This window comes from Antrostomus carolinensis, unplaced genomic scaffold (genome assembly GCF_000700745.2).
Source record: "Antrostomus carolinensis isolate BGI_N321 unplaced genomic scaffold, ASM70074v2 scaffold14128, whole genome shotgun sequence".
NCBI classification, from domain to species: domain Eukaryota; kingdom Metazoa; phylum Chordata; class Aves; order Caprimulgiformes; family Caprimulgidae; genus Antrostomus; species Antrostomus carolinensis.
This window is the reverse complement of record NW_010335094.1, coordinates 97,812-120,960: the sequence shown is the minus strand read 5'-3', so window position 1 is coordinate 120,960 and position 23,149 is coordinate 97,812. Positions and strand designations below refer to the sequence as shown.

General features: G+C 36.7%; 1 protein-coding gene across 1 annotated transcript in view; it reads left to right on the top strand.

The window, feature by feature from the left end:
• The window catches only part of AK5 (adenylate kinase 5), an 87,447-nt gene that overhangs the window by 27,916 nt on the left and 36,382 nt on the right, over positions 1-23,149 (top strand). Inside the window, exon 6 of the mRNA XM_010174419.1 lies at positions 18,607-18,697. Coding sequence (XP_010172721.1) covers positions 18,607-18,697 — 91 coding nt within the window. The remainder of the gene's footprint in view (positions 1-18,606; positions 18,698-23,149) is intronic.

Genomic DNA, 23,149 nt, shown 5'->3' with positions numbered 1-23,149 from the left:
GGATCACCAAAACTGCATTTCAGGCACACTTTGCTGTAAACGTTAAAATACCATTTTCTTACCAAAGTTCTATTAGTGATTTCCAGCTCTGATTACCACTGGTGTATCTCCCCTGTGAAAAGCTTATAGTCAGTGACTTCCTGATTTTATGGCAAAACCATTTTGCTGTCATTTGATGGAAAAATTTTGGATATCAACTAATGTAAGTTGCTACATCAGTAGAATCAGAATGGTCTTTCAGATCTCACTTTCACAGTCATTAAAATGTTACTACATCTGGTGGCTCGTGCCTTACAGTTCCAGTATTTAACATCTTTATTTCCTGAATCTGAAGTTGGTATCGTTAGCTATTGTTAAATATTTCTATTTCCTTATGCACATGACAACGGAATGTTTGTTCTAATATCAACCATACTCAACTTTGATTCAAATGGGTGAAATGAGACTGAGTGGAATGGCGTCTAGTCATGCAATGTAGTATCATCCTGTAATTAGTTGAGCTTTTGCTCCTGTTCCTCCTTTCCTGTAAATGTACTGCATGAAAGAGAGGTGAGACACAGAAGATTACAGTTTCTTATTTTCTAATGCATCATAAAGACAAATTTATTCACATTTGTGGATGCTCAGGTATTGTAATGATGGAAGTCTTTTAAGAGTCAAAATGGAGAAGAGATGCTCAGACTGTAAGCAGGAAGTCTGATGCAGTTAATCTTCTGGACCTGTTCTGGCATTTTTCTGTAGCGTTCTGGAGTCTTATTTCAGCACTAAGGCTCAACAAGATAGGGTTAGATGCAACCACAGTATTGGTGGAGAACTGAGAAAGCTGAAGAGCTACTCATCCATTCTGTGACTGAGAACACCTCACACTAGACAGTACCAAAGTGAGAACTATAGCCCTCCCATAGTACATCTTCCTCTTTGCAGAACATCCTTTTGAATGTTTCTGATAGGAAAAAAAAATCCTCCAAATAGCTAATACAACTAAAGAATACATACCAAACAGTGCTTTGAAGAAATGTATGCAATACTTCAGAATTGGGAAACACCTCTATTGTGTTAACTCAGCACTTCACTGAAGTAATATGTCCTTGCTTCTTAAATTCACTGCTACTTAACACATCGGATAGCCACTAATATGACTGTTTTGTTCCTTGTAACTGTGATACATCATTTAGTGTTGGCACAAAGATCTCTGTACAGCATTGCATGTATCATGTAGACTTAACCTAAAATTCTTGGCAAAGACTCTTGTGAATTCTCTGCAGTTTGTCTTTGCTCTAACTAAGCATGTTTCCTTTATCCTCTCGCACAATTATCATCCTTCCTACTCTCAGGGTTAACATTTGTGCCTTTCCATCTGATAAAGGACTGCAGTTTATTTCATTAATGGCCAGTGAATATGACTATCTGTTCACTTTGTTGTCACCATGTCACATTCTGTAATTCAGTTGTCTACTTAAATAATAAAATGGGAAAAGAAGCCTCATAAGACATGACTGTAACACTGTAATCACAATTATAATTGTAATTTTCTGTGAAGGAAGAACTATTGTTTCTATTCTCAATGGTTAATCTATTTTTATGCCAACAACATGGTCATTCATGCCAGTCACAGAATAGCAAAGAGAGGACAATGTGTAAAATGTGGCATCTTTTCACTGTAACTTGCTATAATTAGTTATTTAAATGTCTAGGATTGCTCATACATATGTTACCCCGTGATCCATTTTGATAAAAATATAATTGCTAATATTATGTTCTTTTGATAAAAATATAATTGCTAATATTATGTTCTTTTTAGGCATGTCTTAACGTTTTTTTCGTTATGTCCTCCACTGGATTTTTCCTGCTCGCTTCAACCAGAATGTCAGATTGAAGCTTCACATTCACATTTTCAATGCCAGTACGTCAAAATTCTCTGCTCTGTCTAACATGTCAGGTTTTGTCTTTTCTTGCATTCTACTGTCCATTGTGTTTTGGTAACAATATAGTTTTTGTAATGCCAAGGTGATCTCCCTCTCCTACCACTGCAAGATGCCAATTAGGCGATTTAAAAATACACTTTTCACTAGTTTCCTACTGTGTCCTGCCTTCTGCGCTTTTTTGGTCTGCTCTACTGAGGAGAACGGACTTATGTATAAATACAGAATACTTACTAAAAGGCAACCTAGAATGTGGGCAATGCAGTTTTTAGACAAGTTGTTTATTAAATTTATCAGTCCTTAATACACTGAAAAAAATTCCAGTAATCCTCTTTGTATCTGCACCTTATTGCATGAATTTCACTATATAGATTCCACATAATATAGATTCACATAAACCCAAGGCAGCTCATTTCTGTTTCTTTTACAAGAACATTATCTCTGCTGTTCTTCAGGCTATGTCACTTCAGTCTGCTGGCCATTAAAGGTTTTGTGGGTACTTTTAACTTTCATCTCTGACTCTGTTCATGGGGTACAAGATACAAATGAGCTCAATTCCAGCACTGTGAACGGAGGCTTTTCTTCATTTATGCAATTCATGTGCTCTCATATCACTTGAACTTTAGAAAGAGGGTCAGGAGCCATGTGAATTCTGAAATGAGTTTGGTTTTAAGAACTATACTTTATATCCTTAAAGTACAGCCAGGAGACTACTCCTCAGAAAAGTCACTAAATGTAGTAGGCTGAGTGTAATACAGAAGAAGATAAACATACCTGGATGTTCTGTCATAGGTTAGGTTAGCACTTGGCAACAGAAACCATGCCAGTGTTTCTTGGAAGGATGTATCTACTAAAACCCTTAAGCTTAAAAACCAGTTATGTTAGAGAGAACTTTCAGTAAAATTTATTCAATAGCTTCTTGTTAAGGCTGCACAACAATTTGTTGACCCCATTCTGATACTATACCTTGTAAATATTAATTATTCTTTAAGTTAAAGGTTACAGTTGCTCTTTTTATGTTGAGGAAAGTTCAAACAAAATTGCAAAGTTCTTTTTTTCCCCAGGAATTGCACAAACATGGTGAACTTTACTGGTTTGGTTTTTTTTAAAAAAGTGACCTGAGAAAAGATTTATTAGAAAATGACTGACATTTGAGGCATGAAACAAGACCTAAAACTAAGTCTTTGAGTGCATTATTTGGCTTGAGGATGAAAAAGGACAAATAAAAAAGTCTTAAGCAGGGATAGAAGCTTGTGATAATTTGTTCACTGGAGTAAGGATGGGACATAAGTACGTAAAGGGAGTCACACTCTACCTCAGTGACTATGTATTTACAGAAGTTGCACAGCTCAGAGAAGGGTATATAGGAAGCCTTTTGCAAATTAAATCACAGGCTCTTCAGGATCTTCATCACATGAGGTAAGAGAATGTTGAATCCACATCAGGAAATCAGTTAAAAATTAGCTGGTGTGCAAAAGCAATTGCTTGCAGAGCCAGCATATATAAATGGGCTCTCTGTAGACTCTCCACCTTTCCACATTGGAGGAGTGAGGAAGTCAGCAACATCCAAAGACCCAATGGGGGGCTTTTTATGGAAATGAGATCTAGTTTGCTCAGTGTAGACTGGTCCACATGAACTTTTGTTTAATTGGGCATTTGTATTTAGTCAGTTCCCCTACTCCCTTAGTGCAATTTTAATACAGAGGAAGCTTTACCAATAATTAGGATCTGCTTCTAAATTATTTTTCTACTTTTAGAGTATAGACTACTTTCAAAACTAATAGAATTTAATAAGAAATTACAGTTCTGTGGAAATTTGGACAGTGACTTCCAGAAGTTTCTGGGAGCTAGAACACTATAGTCCAAAATAAAGGAAATTCTTCTTTCCTCGTAAGCAATAATCGCTGTATGGATTGCAGTCATTGTTTCAATTTAAGATTCTGAAAGCTAGTTTTAAGAACTAGCATATCTGAACTGTCTTGAAGACTGCAAGTCTTGTCTTTGTTCTGTAAATTATCACAAGTCCACTTTTAGAGTGAGTCTGAGTATTGATACTTCCTGCATACAATTTATCATGCCCAAGACTGTCCCTTAGAATGAAAAAAAAAAAAATTACCTTTTATATAATATTCCATAAGAGTTAGAAAATCTAATATTTATTATATACAAAAGGAGGGAATTGGAATTGTATTAATGATTACTAATTGGGATATGCTTGGTGAGACCCACCAACTGAATTTTACTATCTGCACAGTGCCATGCCTTATATCATATTACTTAAAAATGGGACTGGTAGCCAAAGACTGCCAGAAGGCTGTCTCACCTAACAGGTTCAGGCCTAAGGCAATCTGAATTTATTTTTTTTTTTTTTAAGATTTGATTATCCAAGTCATCCTATTCATAATTAAAACAAAAAAGTTATAGAAAGAGAAAGGAATATTTAAAATACTTAATTTTCTGTCTCACTACAGCTTAAACTACATGAAAAGAGAGTGGGAACCTAAAATCCCCCTGATCCCTTTTGTAAGCAAAAAAAATTGGGATGTATTCACACTGTCTTTTTTTCCACTTTAAGTAATTTCACTGCTTAGTAAAGAAGGTAAAGAAGTTTTCATTTTCTTGAATGTCTTTTGTTTAATTAGAATTGTAAACAGAAAAAAAATACAGTAAAAGATATCTTTAAGCCTCATATCAAATTAATTGATACTAAACATCACAAAACTTAATTATAAACTTGTTCTACCCTTAGAAATTGCATCTCAACACTTCCTTCATTTACTAAATATATTGAAAACAAAGAGTAAATTGCTTATACCCGTTTATATTGCAACTTTTCAGAGTATCTTGACCGATATGAACTATAGATAATTTTAGAATTTGTCATATATACCTAATTTCTTATAATTTTGTGTCTTAGAATCATGCAAGAATAACTGTTTACGGTTTGAGTTGCTTTTAACAGTGCTTCCATAAGCTTATACTGAAGTAATTTTCAATTGCTAACATGAATGTTTATTAATTATTAGTCATAACTGTATAGCTGTTTCTTTGCTGGGTAGAAGCAGAAGATACAATCAAACCAATGTTTCCTCCTAAAGCTTATCCCAAATTCAAAGCAAACCTGTCTTCCAGGGTCCAGAAGCGTGTCAGAACCTATGCCATTCACTCTATCTGGATAACTTTAATGGTTTTAATAATAATTTTATCAATAGTAAAATTTTAACAATAAAAGAAAGGCAAACATAAAAGAAATATTAATTAAATTAAGGTAAATAAAAAATAACCGATAATTGTTAAATGTTCTAAAAAGCTATTATTTCTAGTCACTGTTTGAGTTCTAGTCAGTACCACAACACTGTTGAAGGCTGAAAGATAGGTACACCTTCCGTGCACTTTGCGCTGACTTATATTACAAAAGTAGACACTTTAAAACACTTAATTTTGTAATTTCCTGCCCATGTTTTGACAGAATCCCAGTAGAAATTAATAACATGCTACAGCTGTAAGATCGAGATTATTCTGCTAAAATAATCAAGGGTTGAAACAGTCAGAAAAAAACCCCATACTAGCACTAGGCAGCAAAAGGAAAGGTAGAAGCTTCACAGATACTTTTGTCTGCAGTTTTGCAAGATGACATTGAAAACAGCCACTGTGTGAGAAACGCCATGTTGTAGTCTTATCCACCAGAAAAATACAGCGACGGTGAAGGAGCTGCAGTGATGGAAAATACTGGCCAGAAGCTACTTTAAGAAAAGTAGCCCAGTTTATAGGGCTTTATATAAAGTTTATATAAAGAAAACCCCCAGTTTATAAAATAATTACTGTTGAGCAAGTGTAAAGTAGTGGATTCTCTTTTAGTGTATCAAAAGTTCTAATTTTCTGTGTAAGTTGAAGCAATAGTCAGTTATAGCAGTTTTTATAGTTAATATTGTATAAATACAATTGTTTGGCTTGCTTTTGCAATAAATTATTGATACCTCAACAATATATTAATACTATGGTATTAGACCTCAGGTGTTGGAGTTTCAGGTATTCTGTAATTCACTGAGCTCAAACAAACAGATAGTGGACAGCCAAAGGTAAAGTTATGAAATGACATTGAAAGAAAAATTGTGGAGGCTTCATTCTGATCTTTCTTGGGGTTTTTTTTAATCTTCCTCCTGCAACACACACTATTGTCACATTACATGTGTTTCTTGACAATATCCCTGTCCCTTCTCAAAGTTCCTATCCCTAGTCAGGGTAAGTGAGCTACTCTAGTTTTCAGATTTGTACTTTCTATTACCTTGATCAATACAGTGGCCATTTTCTGTACTACTTGTTGACAACACGTCCCTTGGACATTTCCCATGCTTTTTTTTTTTTTTAATATAAACCCATTATATCGTTTAGTGCTTCCCTAAAATTCTGTTTCATTTAATACCCTCTAGGTAGAAATATTGTCAAAAGCTTTTGAAAAGTTAAATAAATTATGTCAATCAGTTCCACTTCATCCACTTTTTTGTTATATTTAAAAAATGCTTTTAGCCTACATAATCACATGGGGTTTTGTCCTACATTTGTTTCCAAAAATTACTTGCTAGATGCAAGAATGTCGTATTCCATGTTGACTAAAGCAATAGTTTCTATCAGTATCTCCTTAGCTTGCCAGCTTTCATTTATAAATCAAATAATGTCCTTTGTGCTGTGAAACAACATGCTCCAATAATTTAGACAGTTAAACAAAACTTTCTGGTACAGAAATTAAAATAGCAGTGCACTCACTTCATGCTGCAGGAAACAAATTCATGTCCTTCCTGAGGCAGCACAATTAGAAGATGTTTTTATGAGTCCATTCTGAACTCAAACTGATGTTTGCTGAATATTATCCTAAGTTTGGTATGAGTCATGCTTCTAGAGATAAAGAATTTATGTAATTGAAATTTAGCACTCTTCAGCTCAAAATGACCAAGGGAGGGCTTATTAGGAAGGATTCCAATGACATTTATGAAGTTTATTAATACAGAGACTGCCACTGGAAACAGTGCTTATCCTAGATCAGAATTTATTTAAATACAGAGGAACTGTTTAGCTGGGAAGTAAGGTTTATTTTTGTCTTCCAAGGAAAACAGAAAAGCTAATAATTTTCAAATGTTCTAGTTTTTACAGTCTGAAATTTCACTTCAAATAACTACAACTATTGCAAATGAAATGATCTATATTGCTAAGGTCTTAGACACTTACAAATAACAAATTATTTCCTGAAGTAAATGCAGATTTTGCGTATAAAACCCTACAGCAGCTAACGTTTACGCCTATGGTATACCCTGTGCTTGTTCTTGCATCTGTGTCATTAGTTCTTGTGTTTTATTAACCAGTTAAATTTGCAGTTGAAATTAATTCAGGACTCATTAGCTTTCAGTTGGTAGCCTTCTTCCTTAGAAAATTGTGATGATACATAGGCAAAAATCATATTTTTGTTAGTAGTTGTTATGACATCATCTAATGGTAAAAGACTAGTGTGGTGGTTTCACCCACAGCTAAGACCATGTGGTCCTGCACTCACTCCCCTACCTGGTGAGATGGGAAGAGAATCACAACAAAGGGGTCATGGATTGACATGAGGACTGGGAGGGCTCACTCCCCAGTTATGGTCATAGGCAAAACAGACTTGACTTGGGGAAGAAAAATCAAATGCATCTTAAGACACCTTCCCCCCGACCCCTCCCTTCTTCCTGAGCTCAAAGTACTTTTCTCCCAATTTCTCTACCTTCTCCCCTGTAGCGGCACAGGAGGGCAGGGAATAGAGGTTGCAGTCAGTTCGCCTGTGCCACTCGTCCTGGCATGAGATCCCTCCCATGGGCTGGCAGAGTCTGGGAGCAAAGTGTTCCCATGCAGACTTCCCACGGAGTCACAGACCTCTTCAGGCACAACTCCCAGCTCCAGCATGGGGGCATCCACAGTCCAGCACACTTCCTCCCCCTGCTCTGGCATTCAGCATCTCTGGGGTCTTCTTACTTATCATGAGCTCTCAAAGTCACAACTGCCCTTGGGCACAGCTTTCTACTCTGGCATGGAGTCCTCTGTGGCCTACATGTAGGTATCTGCTCCACCACTGAACTTCCATGAGCTGCCAGGGGACCTCATTTACCCCTTGCTACTCTTCTGCGATCCCAGCGTCTGAGGTTCTCTGTCTTCCCCCCTCCTCCTTCCTCATGGCAACAACGCTCGTCTCTGTTTAGGCCGATGGCCATCTTTTGTTCAGGTCAATGCCGTCTCCTCATGGTTCTCTCCTCTTTCTTTTCAAAATCAGTTATTCCTGCATAAATACTGATTCAAAAAGATGTTTCTCTATTGCTAATTGGCTCAGCCTGGGCTGGAGGTGGCTCCACCTTTGGGAGCTTCAAGAAGCGTCTCAGAGGGGCCATCAATATAGCCCCCTCCCCAACCCCAACATTTAGTATTTTAGTATTTTTCATTTAGAATCTCTCCCACAAAAGCCAACAGGGGAAACCCTATTGGTCTTGAAAGGGAACTATCAGTATCAATGCTTTTCATTTGAAGCGAAGTGCAAACCATCACTGGGAGAAAACAGTATTTATAGGAAGAAATTTATTTTATTTCTGAGTTTTTCTAAAATTTGTTTTAGTTGCCTTATTTGAATTATAGTTGTTACTTATATGAACCTTTTTTGGGAAACCAGTGTTGCTATATATATATTTAGGGTGCCTGTCTGCGATCTGTACGTACTGTGGGAGCTAATGCTAGAAAACAATTTTGTTTTAAACAAAAGGGACAGTGACACGGGAGCTCCAGGAGCACTACAGGCAGGGGAAAATGTACATTTTTTTTTAAACTTAATTCAGGAAAAATCTCTCTAAGCACAAACACACCAGTTAATGTCTTGCAGCTTTAAGGCTCATTCCCTCTGAGAAGTACTGTTGCTCTCAAGATTAAAAATTAAAGGTATCAAGGAAAGCATTATTTGAACATAGTTGTAATCAGAGCTGTTTCACTGAACTGGGTGCTCTGAAAATGGGAACATTCCAATACTCATCTCATGGGGCACTGGAGGAAATAGGGAAATTGCACTGTAGCACTGGTCTGTAACTGGTTTATTCCCAGAATCTCTTGTTTTATATGAAATAGAGTGAGCTCCTGTGAACTTCTAAAAAACAAGAACACATCCCAGCCCCATCAGAAGTCTTCCTAGATAAAGATGGAAGAAAAGCTACTGGAGGACAAGCATTATTGCTGTGGAATGAAAAAACAAAGGCTTTTGGGAAGAGTCCAGTGATTCTAGATCTTCCTGTAATGACATTGATCTGTATATGGCAAACTAACAACTACAGCTGTTATTCACTGAGCTTCACACAACTTGTTTGTACTGCTCTGCCCTTTATCTACGTTTCAAAATACTGAATTTTACATTAATGCTTCATAATTTGCAGCATCACTGTGGGCTCCAGTAACATAAAAGGAAAGAAAATATTTGCAAGTCACAGAGGGCTGTTACAGCTGTGTGAGGGTTTGGACAGCATCAAATTATACCTGACTCTCTGTAATCAATAACGTCTCTCCCCTTCCTTTAGGGTTAGGTGCATTAAAGTAAAAATAAAACAATTTATTCTAGACCCAGTGAAGGCGAGAGTAAGATGATCTCTCCCTCAGGCTGAATGTTTTCCTGGGTTCTACAGGAACATAGTAACAAATAAATCATAGAGCATCTCCTAACTCAGACTGTAATTGAGTTTTCCATTCAAGCTCTTCAGTAGTGACCTGTCTTGATGCTTGATACCACTGTTCTGTTTCTTCGTAATACCATTTGCCTCTTTAAAGTGAATTTCCTTTAAAAAGTAAATGCACAGTGAAAATTACTCCAACAGCAGAATGCATATTTTTTAAAATAAGAAAAAGTATTTCTACTTTTCAAGGTAGAAAAGGTCTCTATGTGTTCCATGTGCTAAAGTATCTCTCTGTTTCTAATTAATCCTCAAAAATAATTAATGTAGTTTGTTATAGAAGCTGCTGGACCGATGTAATACATGTCAAGGGGCAAGTTTTCAGTCATTTGCAAAGTGAATATACATAGAGAGTTTATATGTAGAGATGTTGGCTGTATTTATAACTTGAAAAGTTACATCCAGAAGGCAACAAGTCAGATAAACCAGAACAAACACATGCAAATCATGTGCCTTAAGTACTATGTGAACTAATGCATATGCTGTCTAATTTGGGTCTGATTCCTGATGACAAATTCGGAGGCAAATAGAGTATTTATGGAAGGGGTCATAGTAGCATGGAGAAATGGGTGAAACATTTTGAATTGTTTATTACTAACTGACCTGACTTCAGCTTGAAAATAGTAGAGATACAAATATGGTGGAGAACAATGCCTATTGGAAGCTTAGAGACCCTCTGAGGAGATGGAAAACATGATACAAAAAAATATTTCAGAAATAAAACAGCAATACATATACTTTCCCCATAACAGTCACCAGCCATCCAGATGAATATCCTTATTGGGAAAAAAATTAGCTAGCCAGTGCTCTTAAATATCTGCCCAGAGAGAAAGGCTTTGCATCTTCGTGTTATGAAAAGTATGTATGTTCCAAAACTACTTTGTGGCACCACTCTCTGCCTCCATCAGCTTGCCTACCAAACAAGTAATCGCTTTCCTCCCAGTTCACTAATTTTCTACCTACCATCCCACCATTATCGATTTCTCCCCTCACCCCCAATCAAATTTAGCTCTCTTTCGATTTGCCCATTTTCTGCTCTATAAAGGCCCATAATTGCACGGTGTCTTTCCCATCAACTCTAACCACCACATTGCCTGAGGCGCTAATTTTTTAACAGCTCAAAACTGATATGTCAGGATGTTGCTCAACATGATCACAGCATAAAGATAGGATTTCTCCCTCTTTCTGCCTATCAAAAGATATTACTCCACATAAACCTACAAAGATATGCTATTACTCCTGCTTACTGTTAATTGTTTCTTCAGATAAGACATACCATTTACTTGGTGTCATACTGTTCTGTATTACAAGTATGGATGCTGCCTTAGCAGACTTTTACCATGAAGGGAATTAAACTGTCAGAACATCTCCACACTTGTGTGCCATGGCACTAAGTTCTTGAGTTTAGCATGAAATAACAGAAAGAACAAAAAACCCCAAAGCCTCTCTTTTGTAGTAATTGCATTGTTTATGTACTGACAAATTAATAGAAAAGGGAGATGATTAACAATCGAACTACAAGCGTCCCAAGAGATCCTCTTTTGCACTGATGTGGGAATGGGTGACATACTTTTTTGCACTTCATGTCAGCTGTAACAAAATCCCTAAATCTATTCAGGGTCCATCTCTGTTTATAGAAGAACAAGGCAGGTTTGATCTCTCTGTGTGCATGGGTCTGCATGTTTGTTTGTTCACATTTTGTGGTGTAAGGCAGTTAAATTAGTTAGATAGTTTCTGCTGTAACTATATATTTACTCTTTTTGAGGCTCATTTCAATTCTCAGTAATGTTACTGGAAGATTAAATTAATTTAGTGGTTTAATGTTAATTTCTTCTTACCATACTAGATTCTGTCTATGCACCTAATGTTTTCAAAAATTATGCAGTTAATGGCTTCAAATTGCACCTGTTTTAGGTAGATGAGTTTGGGATACACAGAAGCCTGCAGCAGCCCCTACAGAACCACTTAGGGCTGGTGAACATTCATCCTCATGCTTGTTTAGAAGTAGCACTCATAGCAATAGACACTCAGGTGACAAGTGGAACTTGAGAAACTCTAATGATAGAAGTATGGGGACTCTGCAATGATTTATGAATCCTCTGTGGACCTCCTGTGGTAAAAAATAATGTGTTGAGTGGTTTATTTTAGATAAGCCAGAGTATTCTGTAGTATTTTAATAATGGTGTTAAAATTTCCAATTCAGTTTCTTTTCTAAATTTCTGTCTAATACCAATTTATGGTATTATACTCTGCTAATTGTGTAATTTTTTATAAATCACTGGTGAGCTCTAGTGTAATTTCAGTTGTAGTTTTTCTTCTGTACGTGTTACAATATTATGTAAAAAATTAATCTGAGGTTTGAATATTTGATATAAAAGAAAATATTAGAACTAGATAATGGATTATAGAGAAATATCTCTCCCCTATGTCCCTTCCCCCTGTTTTGTGGTGTTTTGGAGGGGTTTTTGTGTGGTTTGTTTGGTTGGTTTTTTTTGTTTGTTTGTTTGTTTTTAAGAGAGCATAATGAAAAGTACTTTTTAATAGGGAAATGTTCCCTGAGCTTCTAGTCTGCACATTTCAGCTTCATTCCTCAGTTCCTCTGCTTATTATTTTTCCTATAGAAGGCTTAAACTCTTTTTTCCCAATGGTTATCATCCTACCTTGTATATTTCTTTACTCTCTTCCTGTGTTGCTGATTTTTCCCCCTTTTGCTTTTTCCACAGTTCTCTTGAAGTAACTGCACAAGTCAATTAGTTTGTAATTATTATGAGAAGTAAACTAGGGATGGAGCAACAAAATAAAGGGATTTTGTGTGGTTGTCCAAAAATTGTAAAGCAGCACCTATAAGTTCAAATGTGTCTCTTGTCACCTTTTGGTATTACCAAGGGTAAAATAAATCTAGCCCTTATTTCTTTTCACTCCTGCAAGAGCAAATGCCTGCCTAAACCAGTCTGAATAAAAATAGTGAGTTGTTCTTGTCACAGTTGTAGCCACTGCCACCTGAAAATCATTATAACTTGCTCAATCTTATGAATCTCTTTATGTTACTAGCTAAAGGACTGACAACTTTTCAACCAAAAGATACCAGTGCTTCAAGGACAGTGTACTGTCCTTAACTTCTAAACTAGGCATCTCTTTAAAGCATGGGATAACTGTGATATAAGAAGCCATATTCTCTTTTTGTGTGTGGCTTCCCCTCCTTTTTTTTTAATTTAAAAATAAATTATTCTTCTGTTGCAGGCCATAATACATGGATGATTTGTCCACTTCCTAAACAGTGATTGTGTTTCACTTCCATGTATAGCTGGTTAATGGATTAAGCCAGAAGTGACAGCTATGGCTATTCAGAGCAATTTTGAGACTGCAGACTTTCCTGAATTGATTCCTATTTGAATTTTAATGTAGTAGTGTCTTTCTTTTTAGGAACAATCTTTAAAATTTTCAAATAATGAGAAATCTATTGCCAATTATGATTAATTAAGCAGTAAAGAAACTGGCAAAAGAATAAGTTTTTCTGCTTGTTACAATTATGAGTTTTGCTCAGAATTACTCATACACTTGCTCTTCATCCTTGCATCCTGCAGCTTTGTCTGCTGGATATAACTTCTTCTAAAATTTCTCTTTCCTGTGGAAAGGTACAGGAAACAGATTCATTTTCCAGCCTTCTCTACCACGATGTTATATGATCACTTAGCTTACATTCAGCATTCCTGTTCATACATCCAATTAGACCCTCTGACTGAGTGGCACAACCCAGCTCCAGTTCACTTAATTATTCACTGTAAATCTCTCTTCAGAAGTTGCTTTGTCTGATAAAAAATAAAAAAATAAAAAAATCCCCTATCCTATTTATATGACTAGAGGGCCAATGGCCTGTTTTCCACAGCCAATGGTCAGTCAAACACTATAGAAAAGTCAGTACCCGAGGATGTGACTTAAAGGAACAAATCGAAGCAACTCTGTTGGTTATTTATCCTGACCAGCACTGACTGCAATTGTCAGAGCCTTAGCACTCTGTACTCACTCCTGCTCTTAAAAACCAGTGACAAATAACCTACTGAGGCAAGACCAAGAGGTCAAAAGAGCACTTATGCTTACTGTCTTGCTTGCAGCAAGTGGGTCTGATAATCAGATCACCTGTACCTCTAAATGTACAATATTTTGGGCATTTCTTCAAGTGACATAATATATGTTTCAGTGACTGAGAAAACACTCAGACATCTATGAATTGCAGTTATTGTTGGAGGCTTTGCCTGCAAAGAGAGCAAACAGAGCATTCATCATCCAGTTCCTGTAATCCTATTTGATTTTGAGGAGGATGGGAATACTGCCATAGAGCAATTAACCCAATGTTGTTATTTTAATTTGGACATGGCTTAATTTCTTTTCATTGACATCCATCATGTTCTAAAATAAAGGATATTTTCATCTACTGTTGCAAATGCTATTTAACTATACCTATTTGCTTGGGGTTTTTTTAATGCTTTCCCCATTCTAACTTTACTTCACAGTGCACAAAAAAGAATTACTTGCAAGTCTGCTACAACCAGATTTTTTTCTCATTTTCCTGTACTCCAGTTTGAAAGGCTGTCATGATCTCCCCCTGTTTTGGGGCTCTCTTTTTTTGATAAACCCCCTGCAAAGACCAGTAGTGTCATTGGGGTCAGTCAGTCCCTAGGGGCAGTGCCAGGCTGAATGAATTCACCCTCACCCAAAATTCTAATTAACTGCAGTTTCCTTGATGCTTGCCCCTGATAGATGTGAGGAAAGCACTGTGCACTTTTTTCTTACACTTAATATGTGGTATTACCAAACCTCCATTTATCATAATTGACCAGGGAGATTCACAGTGTTCAATAACTTGGATAATTTTTCTGTGAAGGTCCTTCTCTTGGCTTGGATTTGCTGGGTGCTTATGTAGAAAAACGAATCATTTTCTCTGAGTGCAGCAAGTACAACCTGCTTTCCCTAGTACAATTATTTACAATGCAGAAGATCTAGAAAATATTTTCTACCATTTTTGTATGTAAGTATGCCAGCATCAAATCCTCCAGTTCAACAATGTTCACATGAAATTGGGATAAACTTCCCAGAAAATTTACCATTATGCCAGTCACCATTTATTTTTTTTTTTAAAAAGTATATATATATATATATATATATACACACACACACACACAGAGATACATGACTTCTACTAGTCTTTTCTTTACTAAATCACAATGTCAGAGCAAAGCAAAACTATCTGACTAAAGGAAGCCTTGGAGACTTCACAGATCTGTTCTTGTTCCTGCATTAATCCTTGGGATACGCTCCCCTGAACCAGGTGAGAGCAGAACAGCACGTGGTGTAACTACTGTGTGTGAGTGTGGTAAATTCTCATCTTCCCAAACGATGCTATATTGCCTCTTCCTCCCACATAAACACCATTATGGAGCTGTCTGAGGAAATAGAAGGTAGAAAAGCCTCTCATACTTTCATTTATCACCGGGAGAAAAATCTTAGAAGCAGGACCACTCATAGAAGTGATATGGAGATTGCTGCCCTGCAGCTTCCACGTTTATGTGTTGGGTAGGGGAAGGACTTCTACTAGATTCTTACAGCACAGCCCCCAGCTGTACTTCAGAAGAATTTGTGAAAACTTTCTTGGTTTAGAGATTCTCTTGTCCTCTGAGATCCTCCATCATCTTTTCTTGCCCCAACAAAACAGAGGTAGTGAAGTGGAAAAGCCCCATTAGTGCCTCATTGAGGGAAACACTGTAGAGTGAGTTTAAACCTCAAACCCCACTGCCCTCACAGAGAAGATACTTTGCTTCTTCCTGGTCACTGGTAAAGATTGTGTCAATTCAGATAACAATACATAACAGTGCAGTTAACATGTCTTGTGTATTGCAAATGCTTTCAGTGGCATGTTTAATAAAATTATATTTCCATAAACATAGGCCTTGACTATAATTGAACTGAGCCATCCATAAAGACACCAGTAGATAATTTAGTTGCAAAAAGCTGTTTTTCAAGTAAGTAGAGATTTGTTTTCAGTAGGGAGAGCAACCTATTGATTTAGACACATTCTGCTAAAAATACGAGTTTTACTGCTGTTTGTACCTTGTGAATAGGGTTGTTTGAGTACCTTTTATGTTTTATTCAAGCCTCCAATAATTATCAAAGGATTTCATTTCAAAATGTTTAGCAATTCAATGAAGTACAGAACTCACATGGTTACTTAGTTTCTTTCAAAAATATTTTCTCTGTGAAAGCGACCTTGCCTTCCTGTGGCTCAGGGTATTACAATTCTCATTTTGTGAGGAGAACACTAAGTCTATGCACAAGCTTCAAATAAATGGTTTTCTTTGGGTGACAATATAGGCTTTCATTACAAAGCCCAGATTTTTCAGAGTACTGAAGCACACCTAGTGTTCTTTGAATGAGGAACAGTTGATGTTTCAAATTCTTGGAACCTTCAGAACTTTGAGATTGATCGTATGCTTTTTCATGATAAACTGGATTATTCAGAGGAATGCTACTAATGACAAAGCAACCCTGTTGTCTCTCCAAGTGTGGTGTGACCTACACAGTAATGATCAGACACAACCTGATTACAATTGACTGGATTTTATGCATACACATGCCCACAAACATCATATTATATGTCTTCCCTAGTATAAGTAATGAAACACATACATCTTTTGCTGAGAAGCAACAGAGGAAAAGCATATCCCCACACTTCCTTGGAGACAGACCAGTGCAGAAGAACTCAGGGAGATCAATACTCTTTTCTTATCAACAATGAAATTCCAGAGCTACTCTTTGTGAATGGATAATAAATTGCCCAACAGTAGCCCAACAGCTTCATTTAAGACCTCTTCTTCCACAAGCCTCAGTTTTGACACAAGTTAAAATGTAATCCTTCTAATAGATAAATGCGAATTTCTGCTTTATAAATAATAAATAATGCCTTGAGTTTTGATCAACACTGAATGGCCAAAAAACTCCTCAAGAATAGATAAATGCCAGCCCTGACAGGTAGACAAATGTGCTGCATCACAGGATGAACTTCTGAGTGGTCCTCAGCATCAGAGCCAGAAACTCCATTTTAAGAACCAGTCAGAAAACTCCATGTATTGATAATTACAGTAGACTCATCTATGATGAAAATTAACTCTAGGACTGAGCTAATCACAAAGCTAAATATTAAGACCTTAAAGATTTAAATAAGGACTATTACCAATTAAGATTTGAGGACCTGGACAGATGTTGAGAGTTAAGCTTGTGGCGACAAACTTTCTACAATGGTTGCCTGTCTCTAGTATAGTCTGGCCACCCACAAGCTTCCATTTTCTTTTCTTTCACACAGACCCAGTTTGTAGAATCATTCTTTGTCTCTCTGATGTTCTCTCCCTGTTTTTGAACTATTTCTGACATCTGCCACTCTCAATAATTGTTCTTGGGCTGATATTTGCCTCTGAGTTTACCTTGAGGTGCTGATGGAAAATTCCATAAGAAAGCAAATTTCATTACCAGTGACAGAATAGCTTAAGTAATATAGAACGTACATAAGTCATCATAAGGCACAATGAAAAGAGTGATACTGATTTTGCAGTGGTGGGTATTCGGCAAGTAATTCAGTATCTCTCTAAAATTAACTCATTAAGTATCATGATATGCTCTGAAATAGATATTTGGAAAACAACTTCTCTTTATAAATGTTAGGTTCTGCAGCAAAGTTCCTAGTAGGGTTTGAACTTCTCTGTCCAAGGCTTTTCCTTGCCTATTTTTTTACCATGAGACAGACAGGTATTGGTGAGACATCTGAGAAGATGCTTAGCAGTCTTGGACTTGGAAGAAAGAGCCCACTGAAGTTCATGAGCTTGCAAGCACTAGTGTAATGCTTTTTGCCCTGGGTTTCATTCTGCCTCCTAAAACATATTGCACTGAAGACACAGAATGATTGAAAATAGAGACTCTTATACAGAGGGACATGCGCTGAATGACAGCCGTCTGATGTGATTATTGTTTGCTTGATCCTGTAACTAGAGGTTACAGTATTTCCTTTTTCCATGGTAATGTACCTGGCCTCAGTTCAATAAGTAAAAATCCAGAGCAATGGTAAAAAAACAAACAAACAAACAAACCAAAAACCCAGTATTTTTTCCAAAGAAGGCCTCAATAAGTGATGATCTAAATGAATAAATGAATGAAGCTTGATCAATATGGTAAGAAAAAACACAAACCCACTGTGAAGCATGTCACCTGGCCATAAAAAGAACCCGTCAGACAGAGCTGAGAAAAAAACTTGGGAGAATCAGATTAGAATTCAGGCAAAAGATAGAATAAATGAAAAAAGTTTAAAATTGTTTAAAAATATTTGCTTTCCTGATTTTATTAATTTCTCACTGAGCCAATATACTTTCTGCTAGTATGAGAGCAAAGAAAGCTTTATTTTCTATATAACAGGGGACTTCCAAAATACTTTACTTTTTCCTAAGAATTTTGTTCAACTACCTGAAGAAATGAAACTTACATGTCACAAAAATTGGTTTCAGACAATTCAGAAGCTGCTGCGAATTGTTCACTTGCAAATTAAATAGTTAATTATGCTAATCTCTGAAAAGAAGTGACAATAAAGCAATCACATTGCTGTTCTCTATGCTGTCATTTTTTTTCAACCACCCAATGGTTGAAAAAGCAATATCCATTACTAGTTTTACTTTTTGCTTTGAAACTTCATTCTCTGAGCAAGTCAATTTTAATGTAGCTTCTGTTCCTGACAAACTATTAAAAATAGGCAAAATGGTTTACAAAATTAGTTTAGTTATCAGTCAAAATTAAAATGATTCATACCTAAAGCAATGGGCAGTGCACAGAAAAACAGGAAGGTTCCTATAAAGAAGGCTTGTTACCTGTTGATGCTCAGCCAAGTAGTAAGCAGTGTGTGATTGCCAACTTTTTTTTTGTTTTAATAGTTTGATGCAGACAGAGATGAAGAAGAAGTGTTCTTTGACATAAGTTCGGCAGTTGACAATAAACTATTTGCAAACAATGAGGCCGCAGCAGGTGAGTTAATGTAAGATTTAAAGAACCACATTTTCTGTGCTGCATTTGACATTGGTGGGATACCTTTTTCATATTCCTCAAGTATGGATGTATGTGCTGTAGCAAAGTCTTGACTGACTTCAAACATTTGCACAACCCAGGGCAAAAAATTCTCTTTACACTTGGAAACTTCATACAACCCACCTAGTATCTTGTTTATCTACAAGCTCACCTTAAAATACTATGGATAGTCCACTAAACAACTATATCATTAATACAAATACTTTAGAAGTTGATTGATTCCAGTTGTCAGCTGTTTCAGTTCCAGATAATACCTCGGTGTTCACCAAAAAAGCAGTCCTGTGAGATCAATGATCAGACTTCATCCCTAATAACTGGTACTCGTTCTGAAACTGTGAATATAAGTCAGGCGTTTGGGGGGTTTATTTATTTATTATTTGTGCTTACTGAGGCTTGAATGTCTCCAAAGAAAAAGCCTTCAAGGGACAAAGAACTGCAAAAAAACTGAAGCTAAAAATCAAAGCACTGAAAATCCATAACATCTGTCAGAAATATTTTGCTTGAGGGGAACAGGAAAATGTTCCTTGGTAACTTCACAACTTTTTCTTTTTACAGATGGCATCCCTGGCTGCCTTCCAAGTAGACCATGAAGGTTATATAGGTAGATGAGGTCATAAATGTCTTGTGAAACAGCACATAAAAAGAAAAATAAGATTCTAGGTGAAATATTTTCCTGTAAAATTTATTACCTTTATTAAAACAAAAAATAGATATGTATAGTAGAGAAAATTGTGTATCTGATCTCTCCTTTGTTTAAGGGAAAACTCATCTGCTATAAATTGGCAGACGGTAGCTTCAGTTATTTGTAATCGTGAACAATCATCTGAGGTCTGCCAAGGAAAGAGGAATTGATGAAGCACAACGAAGTCTAGTAGTAGCAATGCATCTATTATCTCTTTTTGACAAAGGGAGGATTACTTTTTTCTACTAGCAAGACATTTGCAAAGAGCAGTGCTTCAGACAAGAAAGATTAGGTTGTATTTTGAAGATTTGAAAGGGAGTTCCAAGCTAGCTAGCCTACAAAACCCACCCATAAGGATATTTTTGACAATGTTAAAAATGAGATAAAGATGAATTATTCAGGCGTGGGGTGGTTGAGAAAAAGTGCATTAGTTAAAAAAAAAAAAAAAGTTTCTAGTGGTCAGCTTTGAGATAAGATGCACACAAGAACACAGATTACTAGCTTTCTCTGTTAAGTAGCATGCTTACCACTTCTGTGCTTAGCCTTATTCCTAGAGGCAAGAGATTGCTTCAAAACCTACAATAGCATTCCCACGGAACAGCATTGTATTGATTATTACCTGTGGATATTCCCTAATTAAATAAGCTGAGTACTGAATAGCAAGAAGAGGAAAGAAGTGGCATAAAGGTGCTAGCTCTGACAAACTGAGAAAAGCTAAACAATTTGCACAAATTGGTTGTGATTCTGTATGAGTTCCAGTCAGTTCCTTAAAAGTGTGATCTACTTAATAAATTCCTCACCAAAATAATTGGAAAGCTATCAGCTTTATCAGAAGCCATGCCACCATCATCTAATTGGTGCCTAACCTGAGCACTGATAATAGTAAGGAGATTTAAAGTAGGATTTCTAGAGATCCTATGAGACCAGATATCCAATTTCTAGAGGTCACAATTCCAGCATTGCCTTGATCTCACTTTTATTCTTATTAGTGATATTGCAGTATATTTTCGTTCCTGGTGACTACTATAAACATAGTATTTCTAATATTTTCATGCCTCCACATCCATCTAATATGTTATACTTGTAAAATCCAGTTGTAATCAATTGTGTAGCAATATATGCTGAAAGAAAATAATTTAATGTTTTTATAGATTAAAATACAATGTTCTCATTGTTGCCTTCTGACATTTTAAAACTGTTGCTAAGAGCAACAACATGTCATGAAACTCAAGAGCGTAAGGTTGCAATAAAATTTGTATTAGAAGCATCTTACTGAGAACAAAATTAAAATGTAATCATTCTAATGCTGATCAGTCCTTCAGTAAATTATTTCTATTATATTCCACTTGAACTTTATCTTCTAAGCATTTGTCTTGCCCAAGTGCTTATATGCAACATGTATTAACTGAATTATTAGACAGTGCTTCAGAGCATGTTCCGTAACATAAAAAGACATTTTTATTTTATTGACCTTAAACATGCTATTAAGAGAAGCAACATGTTTCACAGGATAGTCTTAGGTTACTTTTATGACAGTGTTAAACAGTGCAAATACTATAGTTAAAATATGAGTGTGGGGCATCTTTGGATCCAATGAACCATACTGAGTAGAATTTCTAGAAGGATTTGAAATAAATAATGGATTTAAGCAAGGACTGGAAATACATTAGCTGATTTGCCAAAACACAGATAGTCCAAGGAGCAGACTTAATAAACTCACATGGTGGGGTATAGCTACCTGGTAATGGGAAGTTAAATCAACTGCAGATAAAGTTAGATAGCTCAGTAAAATTTCATTTCATTGTATAAATGAATTTAGTGAACTGTGAAAAAGCAATGCTTGACATTTGCATTCATGAGAACTTAAGGATGAACACACTTTCAGAGGAAGTGACACACACCCACGCTCAGAACACTGAAATGTTTTACAGTAACAGACATTTACGGCCATGATGCCCCTGGGTTCTGGGGTGCATTTCTGTGGGAGGAATCTCACACCTGCCTGTTACAGCCATGCCCTCTCAGTTTTCCATGGCTAATCCGGTGCAGTTGAGCTTAGGAGCAACAAACAATATGTAAAATACAGCATAAAATTTGAAAGTACAGCCTCATGGTGAAGGAAGTGCCTGAGCACAGCCTCGCACCCATCCAGGGCAGTGGAGTTGTTCTGCCCAACTGTCAGACCTGGCAGGGTACCTCCTGCCAGCACACCCTGTACAGCTGCAGCTGCCCATTAATTCAGCTCATCTCTCAGTGCTGTGTCATTGGATCCTCTTGGGTTCCTAGCAAGACAAATCTTTATGAATGATGCCTTCAGTGTCAAGATACAAAGCCCAGCGAAAAAAGGGAATGCATTCTAGCTGGTCTACTGTTTCTTTTTACAGCAGCCTGCTCCTCCCTGGAGAGCCAATTATTCAGTTAATGGGGATTTAATAAAAACTTCCAACTGATTTATTTTTTTAATTGTGCAGTACTGTATTTAATAAAATCCTCTGTTTTTTCCCTAAGGAAAACACAGGGCACGTGAAAATGACCAGGTTTCCCTTACCTCATCTCTATGCATGCGCTGAAACTGAGGAAGCGTACTTTCAGTCATAAGAGTACCTTTTCAGATAAGGTGCCTGCGAACTATTTCTCCATGACAGTAGAGCTTTCATGCATTTTCTTAATTTATTTTTTTTTAACTGTTAAGTTTCCCTTTTGAAATGGGTAGTTACTTATATTGTTTGCAATAGGTTCATACAAGTATACAAAGGCTCTAAGTTAACCAAGAGCTGAGATCATCTGGTGGAATGGGGCATCCCTTTGAAGTGAATTAGGACAGTTTAGACTATATGACTTCCATCCTCACGGTAAACAAGTATTACATTTTTATAGCATTTTTAGCTATATAGCACGTAGTTCTCAGTGTGCCAACTTATCAAAGGAAAAATAACCCAAGTTACTCAGAAAAGGTGATGAAACTTATGATCAGCTGTTTTGTTGTCAGAGCGCAAGATGTACAGCCTGCAGACTCTTAGAAATCAGCCGGGCACATTTGCTTCCAAACACTTTAACCAGTCCTTCTTTTTCACTTAAGCCAACATTTTGTGTTTCTCCTTTGACAGTTGAACATTGCCACAAGTTTTACATAAAATGCTGCTGATTGAAAGCTGAGCTCAGAAAACCTGAGCTGAGTTTTGTATTATCCAGTCTTTCTAACACTCTCCCCTTTGCTTTAGCCTTGTCAGTAGCTTTGCCTGCCACCAGGATTACTGACTCCCAGTACCTTGCAAAGCAGCCATCTGGTACGCTTCTGCTGTCGTGTACTAGCAATTAGTTAGCGAGCCTGTTGTCCTCCCCTAAAAGACCTGGTTTTGCAAGATTCAGTCCAAAGTCAGCAAAATATGCTCCTTCCAACAACAAACTGAGCTGGAGAATAGCAAACTACTCTTGCTTATTCATACTGCTCCAGGGATATCACAAGTACTCTTATATGTCCCCTCAGTACTTTATCTTGTCCTGGGAGTAGCCATTTGCTTCCATTCATTTCTGCTAGGTTTATCTTTAGGCAATTTGAGAAGGATAGAGAGGTCTATATACTGTTCAGTGGTAGATGATTATGGGATTTGTTAGCTTTAATCGAACCAAGAAAGAAAAGACATATTTTCCATTTTCCTGACCTTGCTTGAATATACGTTAGAAAGGAGCTACGCTTCCCCAAGGAAACT